This window comes from Laetiporus sulphureus (assembly GCF_001632365.1).
Source record: "Laetiporus sulphureus 93-53 unplaced genomic scaffold LAESUscaffold_27, whole genome shotgun sequence".
NCBI lineage: Eukaryota > Fungi > Basidiomycota > Agaricomycetes > Polyporales > Laetiporaceae > Laetiporus > Laetiporus sulphureus.
The window spans coordinates 38216-55182 of record NW_024468536.1 but is presented as its reverse complement, the minus strand read 5'-3'; the positions used below and the strand labels follow the sequence as shown (position 1 = coordinate 55182).

Below are 16967 nucleotides of genomic sequence, written 5' to 3'. Positions count from 1 at the left end.
CCTAGAGAGTCCAGGCCTATGATGTCACTATGATGTAGGGTCACATGACTGGTACATGTCTGAGAGATGTCCGAGTGGTGTGGGTATACTAAGATATACACGTAGAGGCGTAGTGGTACATTCTATATATGGTATTCGGGTGGATGAACTAAAGTCCTTGGCACTTGAGACTTGTGGTGTAGAAAAACTGTGACAGTACCTCCCCTCCAGGCTGATGTGTCCTCACGAAGCCCCTTGGTTCCTACTGATAAATATGTGGGTGAACTGCTTGGAGTGCTCATTTGTCCTTAGGTATCGGTGTCCGAGGATGCTCCAGGTCATATGTGGTATATTTGGAGATGTCCTCTTCCTTCACCGGAACATCCTTTACAGTCATGTATTCTCAGGGTATCTTGGTATTGTCTAGGTAGTAGTAGCCATGGGTGCATTCGGGGCACCGAATCTTCTTTTCTTCTATGTTCCATTGGGCATGGACTGGGTATACGAATTGATGATTTTGAGAATATGGATGCCCAACACAGATGATCGTGTGGATATAATGGTCAGGGTCCACAAGCCCATATTGTTGAGATGTCAAGCCGCTCGGGTATGCTGATTTCTAGATCGATCAGGGTATCCTTTGGAATATGAAGCGTGACATGGGCTTGATATCTTCTTTTCATCCATCTTTCCATCTTTCCCTGCCAATGGATTTTTTCTCTCCATTCCTCATCCTTTGTACTGTCACCAGCTTTGCTTGATCTGCTGTCTTCTTCGGCCATGCCTCAGATCTTTCGTCCTCCAGGTATAGTAAGGAGATTAGGCGGTCTAGGTGCCTTGGGATGTAGTTTGTGAAAAGTATCTAATAGTAGTATGTAGTCCTTCACTATTGTAGAGCAGGGTATCCAGTTGTTCTCGGTATCGTCCTTCCCTTTCCATTTGACCAGGTATAATAGCCCATTTTTTGACTTCTTGCTATCGAGTATACGGTCAATGGTGGGAGATTCACCTTCTGGAACTGGTATAGTACTATCGTCTTTTTGTACACTGAACTGCAGAGTATGATAGAGTAATAATAAAGATTCATGGAAGGCGGGGTGTATATGACACCAAGCTGGTGGGAGCTTGAGTCTGAAAGCTGACTTCCTGACCTTTTCTACTATAGTAAATGGTCCGTAGTGTTTATCGTCCAGCTTTTTGCTTGGTCGAGTAGTCATAATATTAATTCCTTCTAATAGTACCAGATCACCCTTGATATAAGCAGCATGTGCTTGGTATTTGCCATCGTGGTACTTCTTCATTATAGCCTTTGATTTTGTAAGGTGATTAGTTGCGTCCTTGGAAAGTTCCTCCATTTCCTTCATCCATTCCTCAGCTAATTGATTATGGGGTTCCTTCCTGGTTTTGACTCCCGTGTAGGGATGATATCCATGCGTAAGGTAGAATGGGGTATAGCTGGTGCTTGCCTGTCTATGGTTTCAGTATGCGAACATAGCGAGAGGTATCTTGGATGGCCAGTCGTCCTGCCTATAGGAAGTATATATCCTCAAGTAGGTCTCTATTTCCTGGTTCATTCATTCAGTCTGCCCATCTGTCTGAGGGTGATAGGCAGTAAAAGGATTCCCCTGGATGCCCAACTGTTGGTATACATCCTTGGTAAATGAGGATACAAAATGTGGTCCCCTATCAGACCATATCCTTTCTGCTAGTCGGTGAGCTGACATTACATGTTTAATATACAGGTCCGCATAGTCCTTTGAGTTAATCGACTCCTTGCAGGGTATAGCTATGAAGTTTTTAGACTTCAAGTCCATGAATACAAGGATGGAGTCGTACTCATCTACAGCAGATACAGTAGTTTTACAATAAGGTTTATGGAGATGTACTGCCAGTTATGATCTGGAACTGAGTTTGGCTCTAATGGTGCTGATCTGTGTTGGTGGTTAGGTTTGGCCTTTTGACAGGTCCCACAACCTTTCACATATGCCGTAACATCCTTGATCATCTCCGGCCACCAGTACAATTGCTTGATTAGTTCCAACATCCTTTCTATTCCTGGGTGTTTCATGAACGATGCATCATGGTGGGAACATATTGTTTCACCAATAATTTCCTTATTATTGGGTATGATGAGAATTTCACCCCCCTCGAGAGTGTGCTGTCCTCGGCCGCTTCGAGCTCCTTTTGTGGCAGTGTTTTCCATAATAAATATTCAAATGAATGTTTGGCACAGAGGTCGCAGATAGCATCAGTCCCTACAATTTTGGTTGTATGGAATAGTTCATTTGGTAACACAACCTGGTTGTCCAAATGATCCATGCCATCATCGTAGTCCGGTCATCGGCTGAGTGCATCTGCTGCACTGTTTTTCTTGCCAGGGATATGATGGAGTTCGAAATCGTATTCGGCGAGGAAAGTCATTCAACGGGCTTGGTGCAGGTTAATTTTCTGGGGTTCCTAAAATAGGTGAGATTAAGGTGATCAGTGAAGATCTGTACAGTATGCTTGGCGTATATTAAGTAATGTCACCATTCTTCTAGACAATCTACAATTGCCAAGAGCTCCCGGTCATAGACCTGGTAGTTCTTTTCAGCATCCTTGAATGATCTACTGTAATATGATACAGGAACCTAAATATTATCTTGCTTCTGCATAAGAACTGCCCCAAGGGTGAATTGCGAAGCATCTACTTCTACCATGAAGGGGTCCTCATCCATAGGTATATGTATAATTGGGGCCGATGTGAGAAGGTCCTTGAGACCCTGGAAGGCACGTCATTCAGTGTCCATCCACTCCCATTCTCGGTTGCCCATGAGGTCTGAAAGAGGCTTGGCCAAGGAGCCAAAGCCTTTTACAAAATGTTTGTAGTAATTACAAAATCCAAGGAACTGTTGCACATCTTTCTTGGACCTGGGCTCTGGCCATTCAGTAATGCCAGCGACCTTTGCAGGATCCATGCGAAGTTTCCCATGGCCAATGATGTGACCTAGGTACTCAGTCTCTTCGACATGGAACTCGCATTTCTCAGGTTTGCATGTCAACTTGTGTTCCTGGAGTATTCTAAGTACCTGTTTTACAACCTGGTGATGTTTCTCCATGTCCTTGGTGAATATTAAGATATCGTCCAGATATACCATAACCTTTCCAGTGAGGATAAGATCATGAAAGATGTCATTCATCATCATTTGGAATGTTGATAGTGAATTAGTGAGTCCGAAGAACATCACTAGAGGTTCGAACAGACCTCAGTTCATGACAAACGTGGCCTTTTCCTCATCGCCTTCCTTGATCCATATATTATTATAGCCCCACCAGATGTCGAGCTTAGAGTAGAACCAGGCTCCCTTAAGCCGGTTGAATAGATCGTTGATTAGAGGGAGCGGGTATTTATTTTTCTTTGTGATTTCATTGAGCCATCTATAGTCCTGTATCGGCCTTAGCTTGCCATCCTTTTTCTTAACAAAGAAGAAAGGGGCACCCCAGGGGGGTTTAGACTGTCTGATGTGACCAGTCTTCAAGTTTTCTTCAAGGAATATATCCAGAGCTTCCTGTTCTTTCATGCTCATTGGATACACCTTTCCGCAGAAGGGTTTCACGCCATCTACTAGTTCTATGGCATGATCCCATACTCTGCATTCAGGTAACTGATCGAATTCAGAAGGAAACTTGGCCGGCAGCTGGCCCTCAAACCTTCCTCAAAGACCTTCTTGTAATCCCAATACTGTTCTGAAACTACCTCTTACATGCTCTTAGCTTTAGAACTTTTGCCTTGAGCAATGGCTAGGTCAGTGACCTTGGTGGCTCATATATGTTCGTATTTGGAAAACTGTTTCTGAATGTAGTCGCTGTCCAGTGCCAGCACCTTGTCACTGTCCTCCAGCTTGAGCTCCCTGCAGTTACAATGTGTAAAGTGAAGCGTGCGTTTAGCCCAATCTATTTCTGGATTATGGTATTCTAGCCAGTCAAACCCGAGAAATACATTGTGGTCTGAAAGGGTAGTGACATTGAGCTTGCGGCACTCTCTATGGCCCTGAACAACTATGTCTAGAAATACATAGTGTGTCATATCGCTGTCTCAGTTGGGGGATCCATCTGCATTGAATACTTGTACTGGTCATTCGAATGGTATAGTGGGTATATTGAACTTCTTTACAAATTGTTCGTCGACACAGCATCCAGTGCATCCGGAGTCTAGGAGTGCGTTGGCTGGTATATTCCTATCCCCAACTTCTATTGTCATTGGTATGTCAATCTGGCGATGTCGTCGTACTGCTCAGACATTGAAGTTGCCTCGCAGTTTGTTACCTGTTGATCCGAATCCAGCAGTCCCTCTTGCTGTTTCTGCTATCTCCGTCACAACTTTGGTAATGGGGGTATTGTTTCATTCTAAGATGAGCTGGGCAATGTGATTGCCATACTCTATCTCGAACAGGGGTATCAAGAATATTGATTAGGAGTATCTTGACTCATCCTGTGTGGTCTGAGTCTATTACTCTGGCTCCTACATCTATTCCCTTTTTTACAGCCAGGTCTGAGTGTGGAGCGATGCATCCGTAGTATCTGCTTGGTATCATCAACTTCAGGCTGGTATCTACAAGTCCACGAGAATGGGGTCCTATAGCACATTGCTCTGCTGAATGAAAATCATATCCCGCTGCTTTGTCTGACTGATGTGAGGGTATGATGGCTTGCGGATGATCTAGATATACATGCAAGGTTGTTTTCCTGTGCTTCTTCCATGTACGTTCGGGGGTGGAAGCTGCAACCTGCAAACTGTCAGTGTTCAAAGATGAAGAAATAAAAGGTTTCGTGCAATTAAGCATAGCTGCTTCTTGAGCCTGCCGAGCTCGATCAGAGGACTCCGCCTCATCATCCTGAGACCTCACATTTAAAGATATAGAGTGAGCACCACTACTTGCACCCATATTGTCCAATGTAGTGCTAGAATTACATGCGAGTGATGAAAGGATAGAAAATTGAGAGCCGCTAGGGGGTGGTGGTGTGCTGTCATCTGTGACTGAGGTACTTGAATTTCCCATACCAGTGCTTAGACCCTCCTGCCCACGTCCCTCTAGGGTGTTTTCAGGTATGGTCTGATGGCACTTCTCAGGCTTTGCCTCCACCACCATCAACATGATGCTCCCTGGGACCTCACCTTGGGTGGAGCCAGTTATCCCAAGACCCTTCTCAGGTTTTTGTGCCTCCAGCATCAAGGGACTCCCAGTATTCTCCTTTTTCAGCAAGACATGCATACTTATGCCTTGCCATACTGAAAACCCACCTGGTTGAGCAGAGTGGGGTTGGCTGCAACAGCCACCTTGAATGCTCATACGGCCTCAGTTTCTTCTATCGATACAGCCCAAGCTGCAGGCTGGGCATCCTTCTTGCATCAGCACTGCCCCTTGGTGTCATAGTAGTGGGTGTGTCATATATCTGTGCACAACCCACCCTCATTCCTCAACTTGCTGCAGGTTCCACATTTTCTGAGCTTGTCGTGCTCATTCTCTACCCCAACGGTGTCCTTGTGAGGAACGGACCTTCCTGCCTCGTTGACATTCTTGAAGGGTGACCTTGTTGTTCTGACCACATTTGCCGTTACCAGCACTGTTGATGAACCTTCAACCGTGACCTGCCGAGTTTTGGAGTCGGACTTCTTGCCCTTGTCCTTTCAGTCCTCATAGGTGGTGGTCCACTGCTGCTGCTGCTGAAGGTCGAGCCAAGCCACAACCTCCTTCCAGAGGCTGTAGCTGTTGACATCTCGACTGATGCCTTCTGACATCCAGATTTTGTCACAGAGCTCTCTTCGCATGGTGTTACAAAGGAGCTGGAGCAGCAGTTGCTTGTCCTTGTACCCTGAGACCTTGACCCAATGCTCCCATTCAGTGACAAATTCCTCCCAAGGTGTGTAGCACTGCTGTAATGTGCAGGGCATGTGCTGGCCTTCCAGCTCCAGGTTCACAGGGTAGTACATCTTCTTGAAGTCCCTGACAAAATCCTGGAGCATGTTGTACACAGTTTCGCCACTGTCCATCCTTTCCAGTAAGGAGGATTTCCAGTGGTCGATGTGACTGCTGTGTATGTAGGAAATGGCCCACCGAATCTTAGCTTGCATCTCCGAACTCGCTTGGTTTCATGACGATATAGTTCATTACATCGGTGAGCCAGGCCTTTGCCTTTACCTTGGTGCAATCGAATGCCTTCGGTAGATTCACCTTTGGCCCTCAGAATATTTGACAGTGTTGTTCATTTGAGGATGTCAGTGGAGGAGCCATGGACCTTCAGTTCTGGTCCAGAGCGGGTATTTCTTGCTTCAGGGGAACACGTAACAGACATCCTTGAACTCGTCATCGTGGTCATCACCGAGGTATACTGAATGTGCGGGAGAGATTGGGGGTGTGGTGATCCTTTGACCGGGCTGCCAAGTGGTTGACTGGTGTGCCCTGTTGAAGGTTGAAGGACCCTTGACTCCTGTTGCCCAGTCCAGAATGCTGGTTTGCTTCAGATCCTTTTTTGTCTCTGTGTGAGGCCTCATGCACGTGCGTGAGGTAGGGTCTGGGCCAGTGATTCCCTGTGCTGCTGGGGTGATGATTTCTTCTTCGTATAATGATTCTAGTGGCATGGGGTCCTTCGCTTTCTGGGTCTGGGGTCAGATTGGGATTGGAGGGGGTCTCTGCTCGAGAGCCTTTTGTCGTTGTTTGAGCTCATCTATCCTTGTCTGCTGCTCGCTACTAAAAAGTTTCCACTCTTTGAACTTTCCTTTTTCAGCATCAAGCTGCATCTCCAATGTCTTTATGTATGACTTGTAGTTGGCCACATTTTGGTCAACTGTTTAGAGACGCTGCCTCATTTGCTGGGCTGCGTCGAGTTCGTCTTTTCAAGCCTGTAGCTCTGCAAGGGCCTCCTCCTTCAACTCCCTTTCCTTGATCAGGTCATCCAGTAGCTGCCTTTGGGCTACATCAGCCATGAGCCAGGCTGCTCATTCTTCACCGACTGTCTTGGTTAGGTTGATGACTTCTTGATGAAGACAATTGTAGTCAGTTTGAAGGTGCTGATATGCCCTTCGCATGTCTACTGGTCAGTTCCAGTATCCTGGAGTCTCTTCTGTTGGTGGTGCTAGCCCAGGACGTGAATAGTAGTATGCGCATCTTGTGTCCGGGAAGGTCATGGATTGGTATCCAGTTGGCATGTTGCTGTGACTGGACCACACAAAATCCTCACCTCAGGCTGCTGCTTCATGCCGAGCTGGTTGCTCCACCTGCTCGGTATGGTACCTCCTCCTCTCCTCTTCATCAAAGCATTGGGCATGAATGTCATATGCCCATTGCTGGAAGGCCCTCCCCTTGCTTGACTCATTGGGATACAGTTGCTTGAATTCTTCTTGTAAGCGATGAGAGGGGGACCTTCGACCCGGGATGGAGTGTTCCATTCCCATGTCTGAGTAGTATCGGGGAGGTCGGAGCATGTGTGGAGATGATGGAGGTTCCTGCCTCCAAGGATTCTGGTCATAGAGACCCAGTTTGGGATGGCTCTGGGTTTTGGAGTACTTCCTCCATGGCATGTTCAGAACGGGATTGTTGCGAGTGTTGCAACATCTTCGAAGTCGTTTATCCGGTCGAGAATTTGATGACCTGTTCTTCACCAAGCCTAGTAATGGACCAGATGCAGCTTGAAAGTCCTGCTACTTCTAGTAGGTCTAGTTACTACGGAGTCCTGAATGATGCAGTTCGCAGTTGCAGAGAGGTCTTTGTGATCTTTGATTATTTCACCACCAGTGTCCAACTACCTCTGAAGGGATGTAACCTTGGTTCACCTGCTGTTCCAGCAGAGCTTTCTGAGAGTTCATCCTGTGTCAAATGACTATGTGTCTATGTATGTACTTGTAACTAAACCCCTAAGTAAGTCAGAACAGCACAGGGGTTGAATACGCGTCTGATGTCACTTTAGCACTGAGCAAGTAGGTTTAGTCCCTCACTACTTGAGGTTTGCAGGTCACGCTGAAGCAGTCCAGAAGTGTTGCTGATTCACAGCTTCCTGTAATAGTCACAGAAGGTTCTCCCTTGTTATCTGCTAGCCCTTTATATGCATAGGCTATACGCTTGTTTCAACTGATCCAGATGCGCTGTCATAAGCAGACCGCACCCTACCACTGATAGATAGATATACTATCCGATTGCACGGCAGCTAGGCCTAGGATATTTTATATGGACTAGCAGTTCCACGCTGTGAGGTGGCATTCCGGGCTGCCCCCACACAGAACGAGTTCTCTTAGGTCAAGTACATGATGCGGACGAGCAAGGGTTCAGAACAAGTTTCCTCAGGCAGGCTACAGGCATGGTCTGTACAGGACAGGTACATGACATGTCAGGCTTAGGGCAGAGTATGCAGTATGGGGAAGCTGCTCATTTCTACACTACAGGATGGGTACACAACATGTGACGTCCATCCAGGGTGAACCAATACACATCCAGGTACCTTATATCAGAACTGTCTACCAAAGTCCTCGGGGTGCAGCATGCAGTCAGGATCGTCCTTCAGAGTAACGGCGGGGTGAGTCCTGCTGATTGGAGCACCACCGGGGGTTGACAAAGAGTCGACAAGCATGCACATTTCGTGGACCCATGGGTAGGAGTCAATCGAGTGGACATGCAAACCGGACTCCACAAGGTCCGAATGAGCAGAAGCTGCCTGGTGCTACAAGAGGACCTTAGACTGGCACGTATGGGAGAGCATGTCGATAGACGTACCAAAAGTGACCGGACAGCAGTGTGCCAGTGATATCACTCAACCACAGCAGGATGCGACCTGGACGGGATATGGGCGTGCTCAAATGCCAGCACCTCAAGCAAGAGGAGGTAGCGATGGAGCCAGGCAGCACAAAAAATGGCCAGAGAATCAAACTGAGCTTGTGTGGTGCGAGACATGGTTGGGTGAGAGAAGAGATGGGGACGAGGGGCAAGGACGGGCAGAGACCCAGATGTGGACAGAGTCTCGGGGCGGGTCCTCGGACTCTAGGGGGTGAAGCCAATGAAAGGCCGTTGGAGGAATCACCCAGTCTTGGGCAGAGGGGTGAGGTCAGATTGGGGCAGAAGGGAACCATTGTGATGGCAAGGCAGGTGAATGGGAACATGGTTACAAGGTTGCAGGGGAAGTCGGCAGGACTTGACGTGGTGGAGGCTGAGCATTGAGGCAGCAAACCAGGAGCTGGAACGAGTGGGTCTCTACTTAAACGAATAGTGAAATGCAGGTTTGGAACATGATGCGATGGAGTGGTCAGCAGCAGCAGGCCCTCTGAGAGAACAAGAAATAGCGGAACAAGTCAACAGGTTGAGAGCCAAGCATGGTCAGATAGGGGAACGAGGACCAGGGTGAGTGCATCCTGGAATTGCGATATTTAAAGAACGTGTAGATAGAGAACAAGAGGACTGTTTTTTTTAGACTGTATACCTATGAGACTTAGAATGTGAAGCGGCTTGTGCAGCAGTGGACAACAACAGAGACAGCAGTCTCAGTTCACCTCTCAGGCTTCAGGCTCTACTACACATCAGAGCTCTCCTCTTTGGTCTCACTGTCGAATGTGCCTCACAAGGCAGGAGAATGCAGCAGCAGATATGGTATGCCCTCATTCTGAGATCCCTGTATTCCATCCGAAGGCCATTAGACCTGCCCCGGAACTGTTCTACTATGCAGACTTCATGTACATCACCCCGGGCCAGGTGCTCTATGCCGTTGCTGTCCTCTCGGGCATTGTTTTGGTTCATTTCTCCACCATCTTCTACATTTTGCTTCTGCATCGCCTCTAGATGCAAACCTTCTGTGCACTGTTCCTCCTTCATCCCTCTGTGCACTGTTCCTCCTTCATCCCTCTCAGTTGTTTGCTGTCATTTCGCAGCTAGCCGAGTACTCACAATCACAATGCTTCAGAGGTCCATCGGTGCACTTTAGCTGTGGTGAATCCTCAATAGCGACACCCTTTCAAGGAGTACTGCTTCCCCTTCTCCTAGTGGGTTCCATTGTCAGCAGGCTCTCTGGCCCTCATAATGGCCGTATTGGTTTTATCCAACTAGGTTTGACTGGAAGCTCCCCTTATGCCTGGGGTCTCAGCAAGGTTTGAGACAGTAGTATGTTGCCCACTTTTGCACGAGGCTGGTTTAGGGCCTATGTATTCTGACTAACAGTCTGCGTATTCGCTTCACTGAAGAGGTTCAGCAGGGTGCAGCTAAGCTCGAGGAATGTGAAAAGATGCTCTGGGTGAGCACGATGAGATGGAGGTAATTGACAGTGATATAACAGTCTGAGGCGTCGACCAGTGCCCACAGACTACAGAGAGGAGTTTTGAGTTATGTGAAGGATCACAAGAACTCCTTGAGTCCACTCTCGCCTAACCCATCAGGGTTCTCTGGTAAGATTGGAGGAGTAAAGACCAACTCGAAACTGAGGTGTAGGCCTCAGCTCGAGCCAGTATATATACAAGTGGAGTAAGACCCCTGGTATTGGGTGTCGGACCCTGCATACCCTAGATCCGTACTAATACATCATTATGGCATGCTATGACATGCTCAAGCCTAGTGGAGTCTGTCTAAGTCTAGGAGTGCCTAGAGAGTCCAGGCCTATGATGTCACTATGACATAGGGTCACGTGACTGGTACATGTCCGAGAGATGTCCGAGTGGTGTGGGTATACTAAGATATACATGTGGAGGCATAATGGTACATTCTATGTATGGTATTCGGGTGGATGAACTAAAGTCCTTGGCACTTGCGACTTGTGGCGTGGAAAAACTGTGAGATTCTGGCCATGTCCTGCATTGCTTTGCAGATCATAGATCAGAGAAAATCTCGCAGGTGGGTTAAGAAGACCACTCTGTCACAAAATGGGGCAATATTATAGATGCTCCGAGATGGAATGTGGTTCTGAATGCTTATTGATGGTGGATGGGATCAACGCACCTGTTTCCTCCTCCATCAGGTGTCATCCCAACCTGTTTCTGAGTAACAAATGCTCCATGCTTGAAATTTTATCCCAGTACCCATCCGGGAATGTGTCTCATTGTGATGTCGATGAGGTTGATGCACACCAGCTGGTAAGCAGGCTCGCACAGAAATAAATGGTCAATGAAGTGTGTCACCGGGCTCTCCATAAGTAGCTGCAATCTTTCACCACCATGCCTGCTGGCATGCAATTACATAGTACAATCACATTGCATCTACACAAGTTCTGCACGATATTGAACTTTTTTGGACTGATGGATGAAATAGGTTTGGAGGCTCCAAGGCAGCATACAGCCACATCAAAACTTTTGGAAGTGTACATGGCAGGATGACATTGCAGGCAATTCTACCCAGCCCACCATACAGAGACCACATAAGTGGGGGGGCAGCTGCATAGAACATTCTGCAACTGAGTACTGAGGTCTCATAGATGTAGACAAAATACAGCCTTTCTGAATAATGAGTGTTTCTCTTTTCTAGCGAATCCTGTGCGGAGGCCTCAGTGAATTGTGTCTCGGTAAGTTGCAGAAAATGAATGCATCCAATGATACTTTCAGGCCCATTCTGCCAGCGATTGTTCTTCTGATGCATATGGCATAGAATAACAGTTTCTGAGCAGGGGTAACAGTGTTACAGACTTACCCAATCTGCTGAGGAGACAGTTGCAGACTATGCATCGAGGGAATCAAATGGAAGGAAAACTGCAGTGATTGAGAAGTGCTTCCTATGATTGATGTGTTGGCTTTTGGGGCCTGGGAGGCACTGCGGGATAGCAGTGGACCTCGGGGGCATCAGAGCCAGGTACAGGGGCTGCAGAAATGGCAGCCAGATAAGTGCTGGGTGTGCGAGCTGCCCTGAAGTGGCATGGTTAAAAGGGAGGTAGTTAATGTAGTGTTACCTTGCTTCTTTGTACCCAAATCCCAAGTGGTGTCGTGAGTTATTGGGCATGGTGCTGGTCTTGGCTGCCGTTGTTCAACACGATGGACTCTACTGCACACTATCATGCTGGTGGGATAATTATCGATCTGTTAGAAAAAATTTTAGGTGAATCTGACAGCGATCAAGTGCTCATTATAACTTCGCATCACACTGGTCTTGTAACGTATGACGGTCAAACTGTCCAAAAAAATATTTTGCCATGCACGACATTCAGATCGCATGATATTTTGGGTGCTTGTGACAGTTAAAGGGTGTTCGATGTTAGATTGAGTATAACATATGCATAGCTCGAGTACAAACCTTCCTCTTCCAGCAACCACCATGTCTGCTTTAGGCACCCAACCAGTGACCACCAGCAATGTTGACATAGAGGCCTCCAGCATCGAGCCTATTGCTCCACTGCAAAGTAACACTACCGTACCCCCCACACCGACTGCCTCACGCATCTGGGCCTCACTCATCAAGGAACAAGACATGGCAATGGTGCGATTCAATGGCCTCCTGCACCACATCACCAACAACCTCCAGTCACTGGATGGCACCATTCAACCCCTCATCTGGGATGCCAACCCTACCACCTTCATCAACGATTTTGCCCAGGTCATCAACCTTCTCACTACCACCTGCTAAGAGCTTCACACTGAGCTCATGACAGATGAGGTTCTTTACACATCTGGCCCAGGCGTGGAGGCTTTGAAAGTATTTGAACACTTCTTTACAACCATGGCCCCCCTCTGGTTTACAGATTACGACGATGAGTTACCCATCTCACCCAGCTCTTGCAGGTGCCACGAAACCATTCTCCCTGTGGGCATTGACCTTCAGGCTGCAGTTGCCAAGGCAGTGGAAGATGGCATTCACATGGCCAACACGGCCATCATCACAAGGCTGACGGCTATCAAAGCACAGCTTGCTCACAATCAGCTGCCCCCACCACCACCACCCTCAAAGCTGACTCACCTGCAGCGCCCATCCACCATGCCTGATGGCCGCAAATGCACAGAAGGCCCCAATGTGGCGGCCAAGGCCCAACCTACTGCGCAGGCACCTGCTGGCTCAACCCTGGCTCAAGTGGCTGCCAAGTCTCGTGAGAAGAGCTATGTGCTCCTCATCACCCCCGAACAACACATCTCCATCAAGGAAGGCAGATCCATGCCACAGTGGTATGTCAAAATCAATATCTGCCTGTGTGAAATGCCAGCATGGGCAAAGGTAAAGTTTCTCGGTCTCCGTTTTGCTGGACCTACCAAGGTTATGGCAGTCTTCTCGAATGACTCTCTGGATGCTCTCATCTGCGAATGTCTATGCCCTATCAGGCATTTGCTCGGCATTGTACCTCATGCATCTTTGCCAGTGCTGAGCCCACATGAGCTGGCCACCATGCCACAGGACTTCTGTCTGCTTGCTCCAGTTACAAAATTGTTCATACTGAGCTGCCCTCTTCACCACCCAGACACAGGTATTATGCTCACTGAGGAGGAGATCATTGTGGAGCTGTGCTGCAACTCCATGTTCTCCACCATCCATTTCAATGGCCTGCCAGCCTTCATCATTTTCACTAAACAGTGAGAGCAGCTGGAGAAATCGTCCATCATTGTGTCTGTCAAGGACATCCACCGTGATTTCTGCACGCGAAACCTTCTCGGCCGTGATAACTGTGGCGATGCCACCAGTTTCATATGGTTTTATGGCTCCCACATGACTGTAAAGAAGTCAAAAGACAGACCCATTTACCTCCAGTGCATGCATTGCTGGTGCCTCACTCATCTCGAAAGCCACTGCAAAAAGTGCACCCCCGTGTGCCATTTCTGTGGTAAAACTGACCACATGACTGATGTGCACCATCAGGCATGCCTGATGTGCAACCATGAGAACCATCTGATGGAGCAGCCCTGCAACTCCACCCACTACTTCTGTGTCATCTGTGGCACTAACGACCACAGCACTGCAGACTCCACATGCCTCGTGCGGAAAGACTACCGCATTCCCATCACGTGCACAAACCCTTCCTTATGAATCTCACAACCACTCATTTGAATGTGGCCTGGTCCAATCTGTGCATCCACGAGTTCATTTCCTCTTCATCCTATGACATATACTTCCTTCAAGAGCCGTGGTGGGGACAAATTGGTATCGATACCCTCCATGGTTCCGAGTCTGGTGCCACTTTCTATGGTCATGTTAATGTCCGATCTGATGGCCTGGACACCTTTCATTTTCACTTCACCACTGCTTTGCCATGGCCTCGAGCCAGCATCTTGGTCCGGCGTACGCTTCTGAATACCTATCACATTTCCATGTGCATTGACCTGGTGTCTGATCTGGACATAGTCGTGATTCATTTCGTGTCCTGCATTGATCCTACCTTGTCCTTTTTTGCTGTCAACTGCTATAATGAGGGGACGTGGGCTCAGCATCTCATTTTGCCTCTACTGTACAATATTCCTTTTCTACCTAAGATGAATCTCCTCATCGCAGGTGACTTCAACCTCCACCATTCCCTATGGTCCTGGATGGGTCATGTTTCACACCCATCCTCACCTGCCTCCACCGCCTTTACCAGTTGGCTTGAGCGTGAATCACTTGCAATTCTCAATGACCTTGACGAGCCCACCCACATGGTCGATGGTAATCCACTCTCTGGGACCATTATTGATCTAGTCTGCACAACCTCCAGGGAGCATTTTCATGTCCACGGGGTTGCTGCTACTCCCACTCTTTTCGAATCTGATCATGCGCTACTAACTTCCTTTCTTTCTCACACAACCCACCCAGTCGACGTTGACCTCAGTTTCTGGATCGATGTGTCTAAACGTGACGACTGGGAGAAGTGCCTAGCCCGTGAGTTAGTGCTCTCTCCACCATCACCGACCTACTCCACCACCAATGATTTGAAGGCTGGAGCACACGCTCTGCTGAAGACAATGACTACTGCCAGCCGTGAGGCCTTTCCTCGATGAATGCATGCTCACCGGGCTTCACAGCTCTGGTGGAATGATGCGCGTGACACTGCTCACACCAACGTCCAAAACGCCCACACTCAGAAGGAACACTGTGCCACCAAGAGCACACTCTCCTCAGTTATCTGGCAAGCATGCAAAGACTGGGCTCACGAGGTGGTCGTGAGACTCCAACACACTAATCCCTGGTGGCTCACCTCCTGGACCAAAGGAGTGCGGGCATCCCCACTGCCAGTCATTTACCTAGGTGACAAAGTGGGCTCACTCCCATCTGACGCTGGATGTCTACTCACTCAGTTTTATTTCCCTCCTTCTCCACCTCTTCCTGATTTGCCTCCTCTTTTCACTTCTGCGCCCCCACTGGCATGATCAGACTGGCCCCTGCTTTTCTCTGAAGTGGCTGCCACCATGGAGGCAGCATCCAATTATTCTGCGTCCGGGGTGTCTGGAACATCTTGGAGGCTTCTGAAATGGGTATGGCGGTCTGGTGCACATGACACCCTCTATCATTTTCTTTCTGCTTCTTTGCATATGGGATATCTCCCCACCCTGCTGAGGGTGGTGGCAGTCATGTACATATCCAAACTGGGCAAGGTGGACTACACCGTCCTCAAAACCCACCGCCCCATTGCGCTCTTGAAAACTTTAAGTAAAGTCCTTGAGAAGGTGATCTCTGCACGTCTCAACTTCCAGATTGGTGTGCATAACCTCATACCTGGCTCATAGTCTGGTGGGCGAGGCCAGCATTTGGTCGTGGATGCTGCTGTCGTCCTCACACATCACATTCACACTGCTTGGGAGAATGGCTTCTCTGCCACCCTTTTGTGCATGGACGTCGATGGCTACTATAACAACATTCGCCATGATGTTCTTCTTTCTGCTTTGCTCTCTATGGGCTTTCCAGACAATGAGGTCCGCTGGACCATGTCTTTCCTTTCTTCTCACATGGTACAACCCAAGCTCAACTTTGAGCTGGGACCTTCCTATCCAGTTGCTGCATTAGGCATCCTGTAGGGCTCACCCCTGTCACCTGTCCTTTTTATCATTTACTCATCTCCACTGTATGCGAACCTTGACTCTTTCGTGCATCCTCAACAGTCCACAGCCAGATATGTGGATCATTTTGCACTTCTCATTGTCTCCCCTTCCCTGAACGAAAATGCAGCTATCATACAGCGCATGCTGCTGCATGTGAGCACCATGCTGCATTAGCTCAGACTCACAATTGGCATGGCCAAGACTGAGCTAATGCACTTTACCTCCCCCTGACATTCTCTGGATGTTGACCCTCCCCTGCAGGTATAGTGGGAGGGGCGTACCATCACCTTGCAACCTGCTTCCTATCTCCGGTGGCTCAGCATCTGGTATGATCATCGCCTCACCTTTACGCATCACATCTGGGTCATGGCTTCCCAAGCATCATCCTGGGTTGCCACCTTCCACATGTTCATGAACACTCAGCATGGCATGATGGTCATGCAAGCCTGTCTACTTTATCTCACCACTGTCCTTCCTGTCCTCACTTTTGGTAGTCCCATGTGGTACAACCCACGGGGACCACGCTCACTTTTTAAACCCCTGCAACAGTTAAAAATGATGCGCTCTGATGGTTCATGAGAGCGTGAAAGTCCACACCTCGACACATCCTCAATTTCATCTCGAGCATTCTACCAATGTGGCACCAACTCGACAAGCTTAATGGCCTTGCCACTGCTCGACTCCTCACCCTACCCGAGTCACACTCGGTAACCCAGTGTTTGGCGGCCAACCGCACCGCCCACCCACCCAATTTCTTGCTACTCAACCCTGCCATCCTTATTCACTACAGCACAAGTGCAGTGGACGTACTCAAACAAACACTTCCTGCTCAAGCTGCATGCCTTGACCCATGGCTACAGCTGCCTTGAAAGCCTGCACAGCCCTGGGGTGAGCAGGTTCAGATTTGTGTCCCACCACCGACCAAGGACGGATCAACTGACTATCTCTGTTCTTTCTTTTATCCCACTATGCACTCATCTATCATTTCCCCCCACGCCCTATGGGTTTTCACTGATGGCTCTCAAGTTGCTCAACCTGACACAGCCCCTAGGAACTGGAGAGC

General features: G+C 48.4%; 1 protein-coding gene across 1 annotated transcript; it reads left to right on the top strand.

Moving 5' to 3' along the window:
* Positions 1–12227: 12227 nt before the first annotated feature.
* On the top strand, positions 12228–12536 carry LAESUDRAFT_760376 (uncharacterized protein; the record flags this gene model as incomplete). Its single annotated transcript, XM_040912732.1, has 1 exon — positions 12228–12536. The coding sequence occupies one exon, from the start codon at positions 12228–12230 to the stop codon at positions 12534–12536; it is 309 nt and encodes a 102-aa protein (XP_040762933.1).
* Between the last annotated feature and the right edge of the window lie 4431 nt (positions 12537–16967).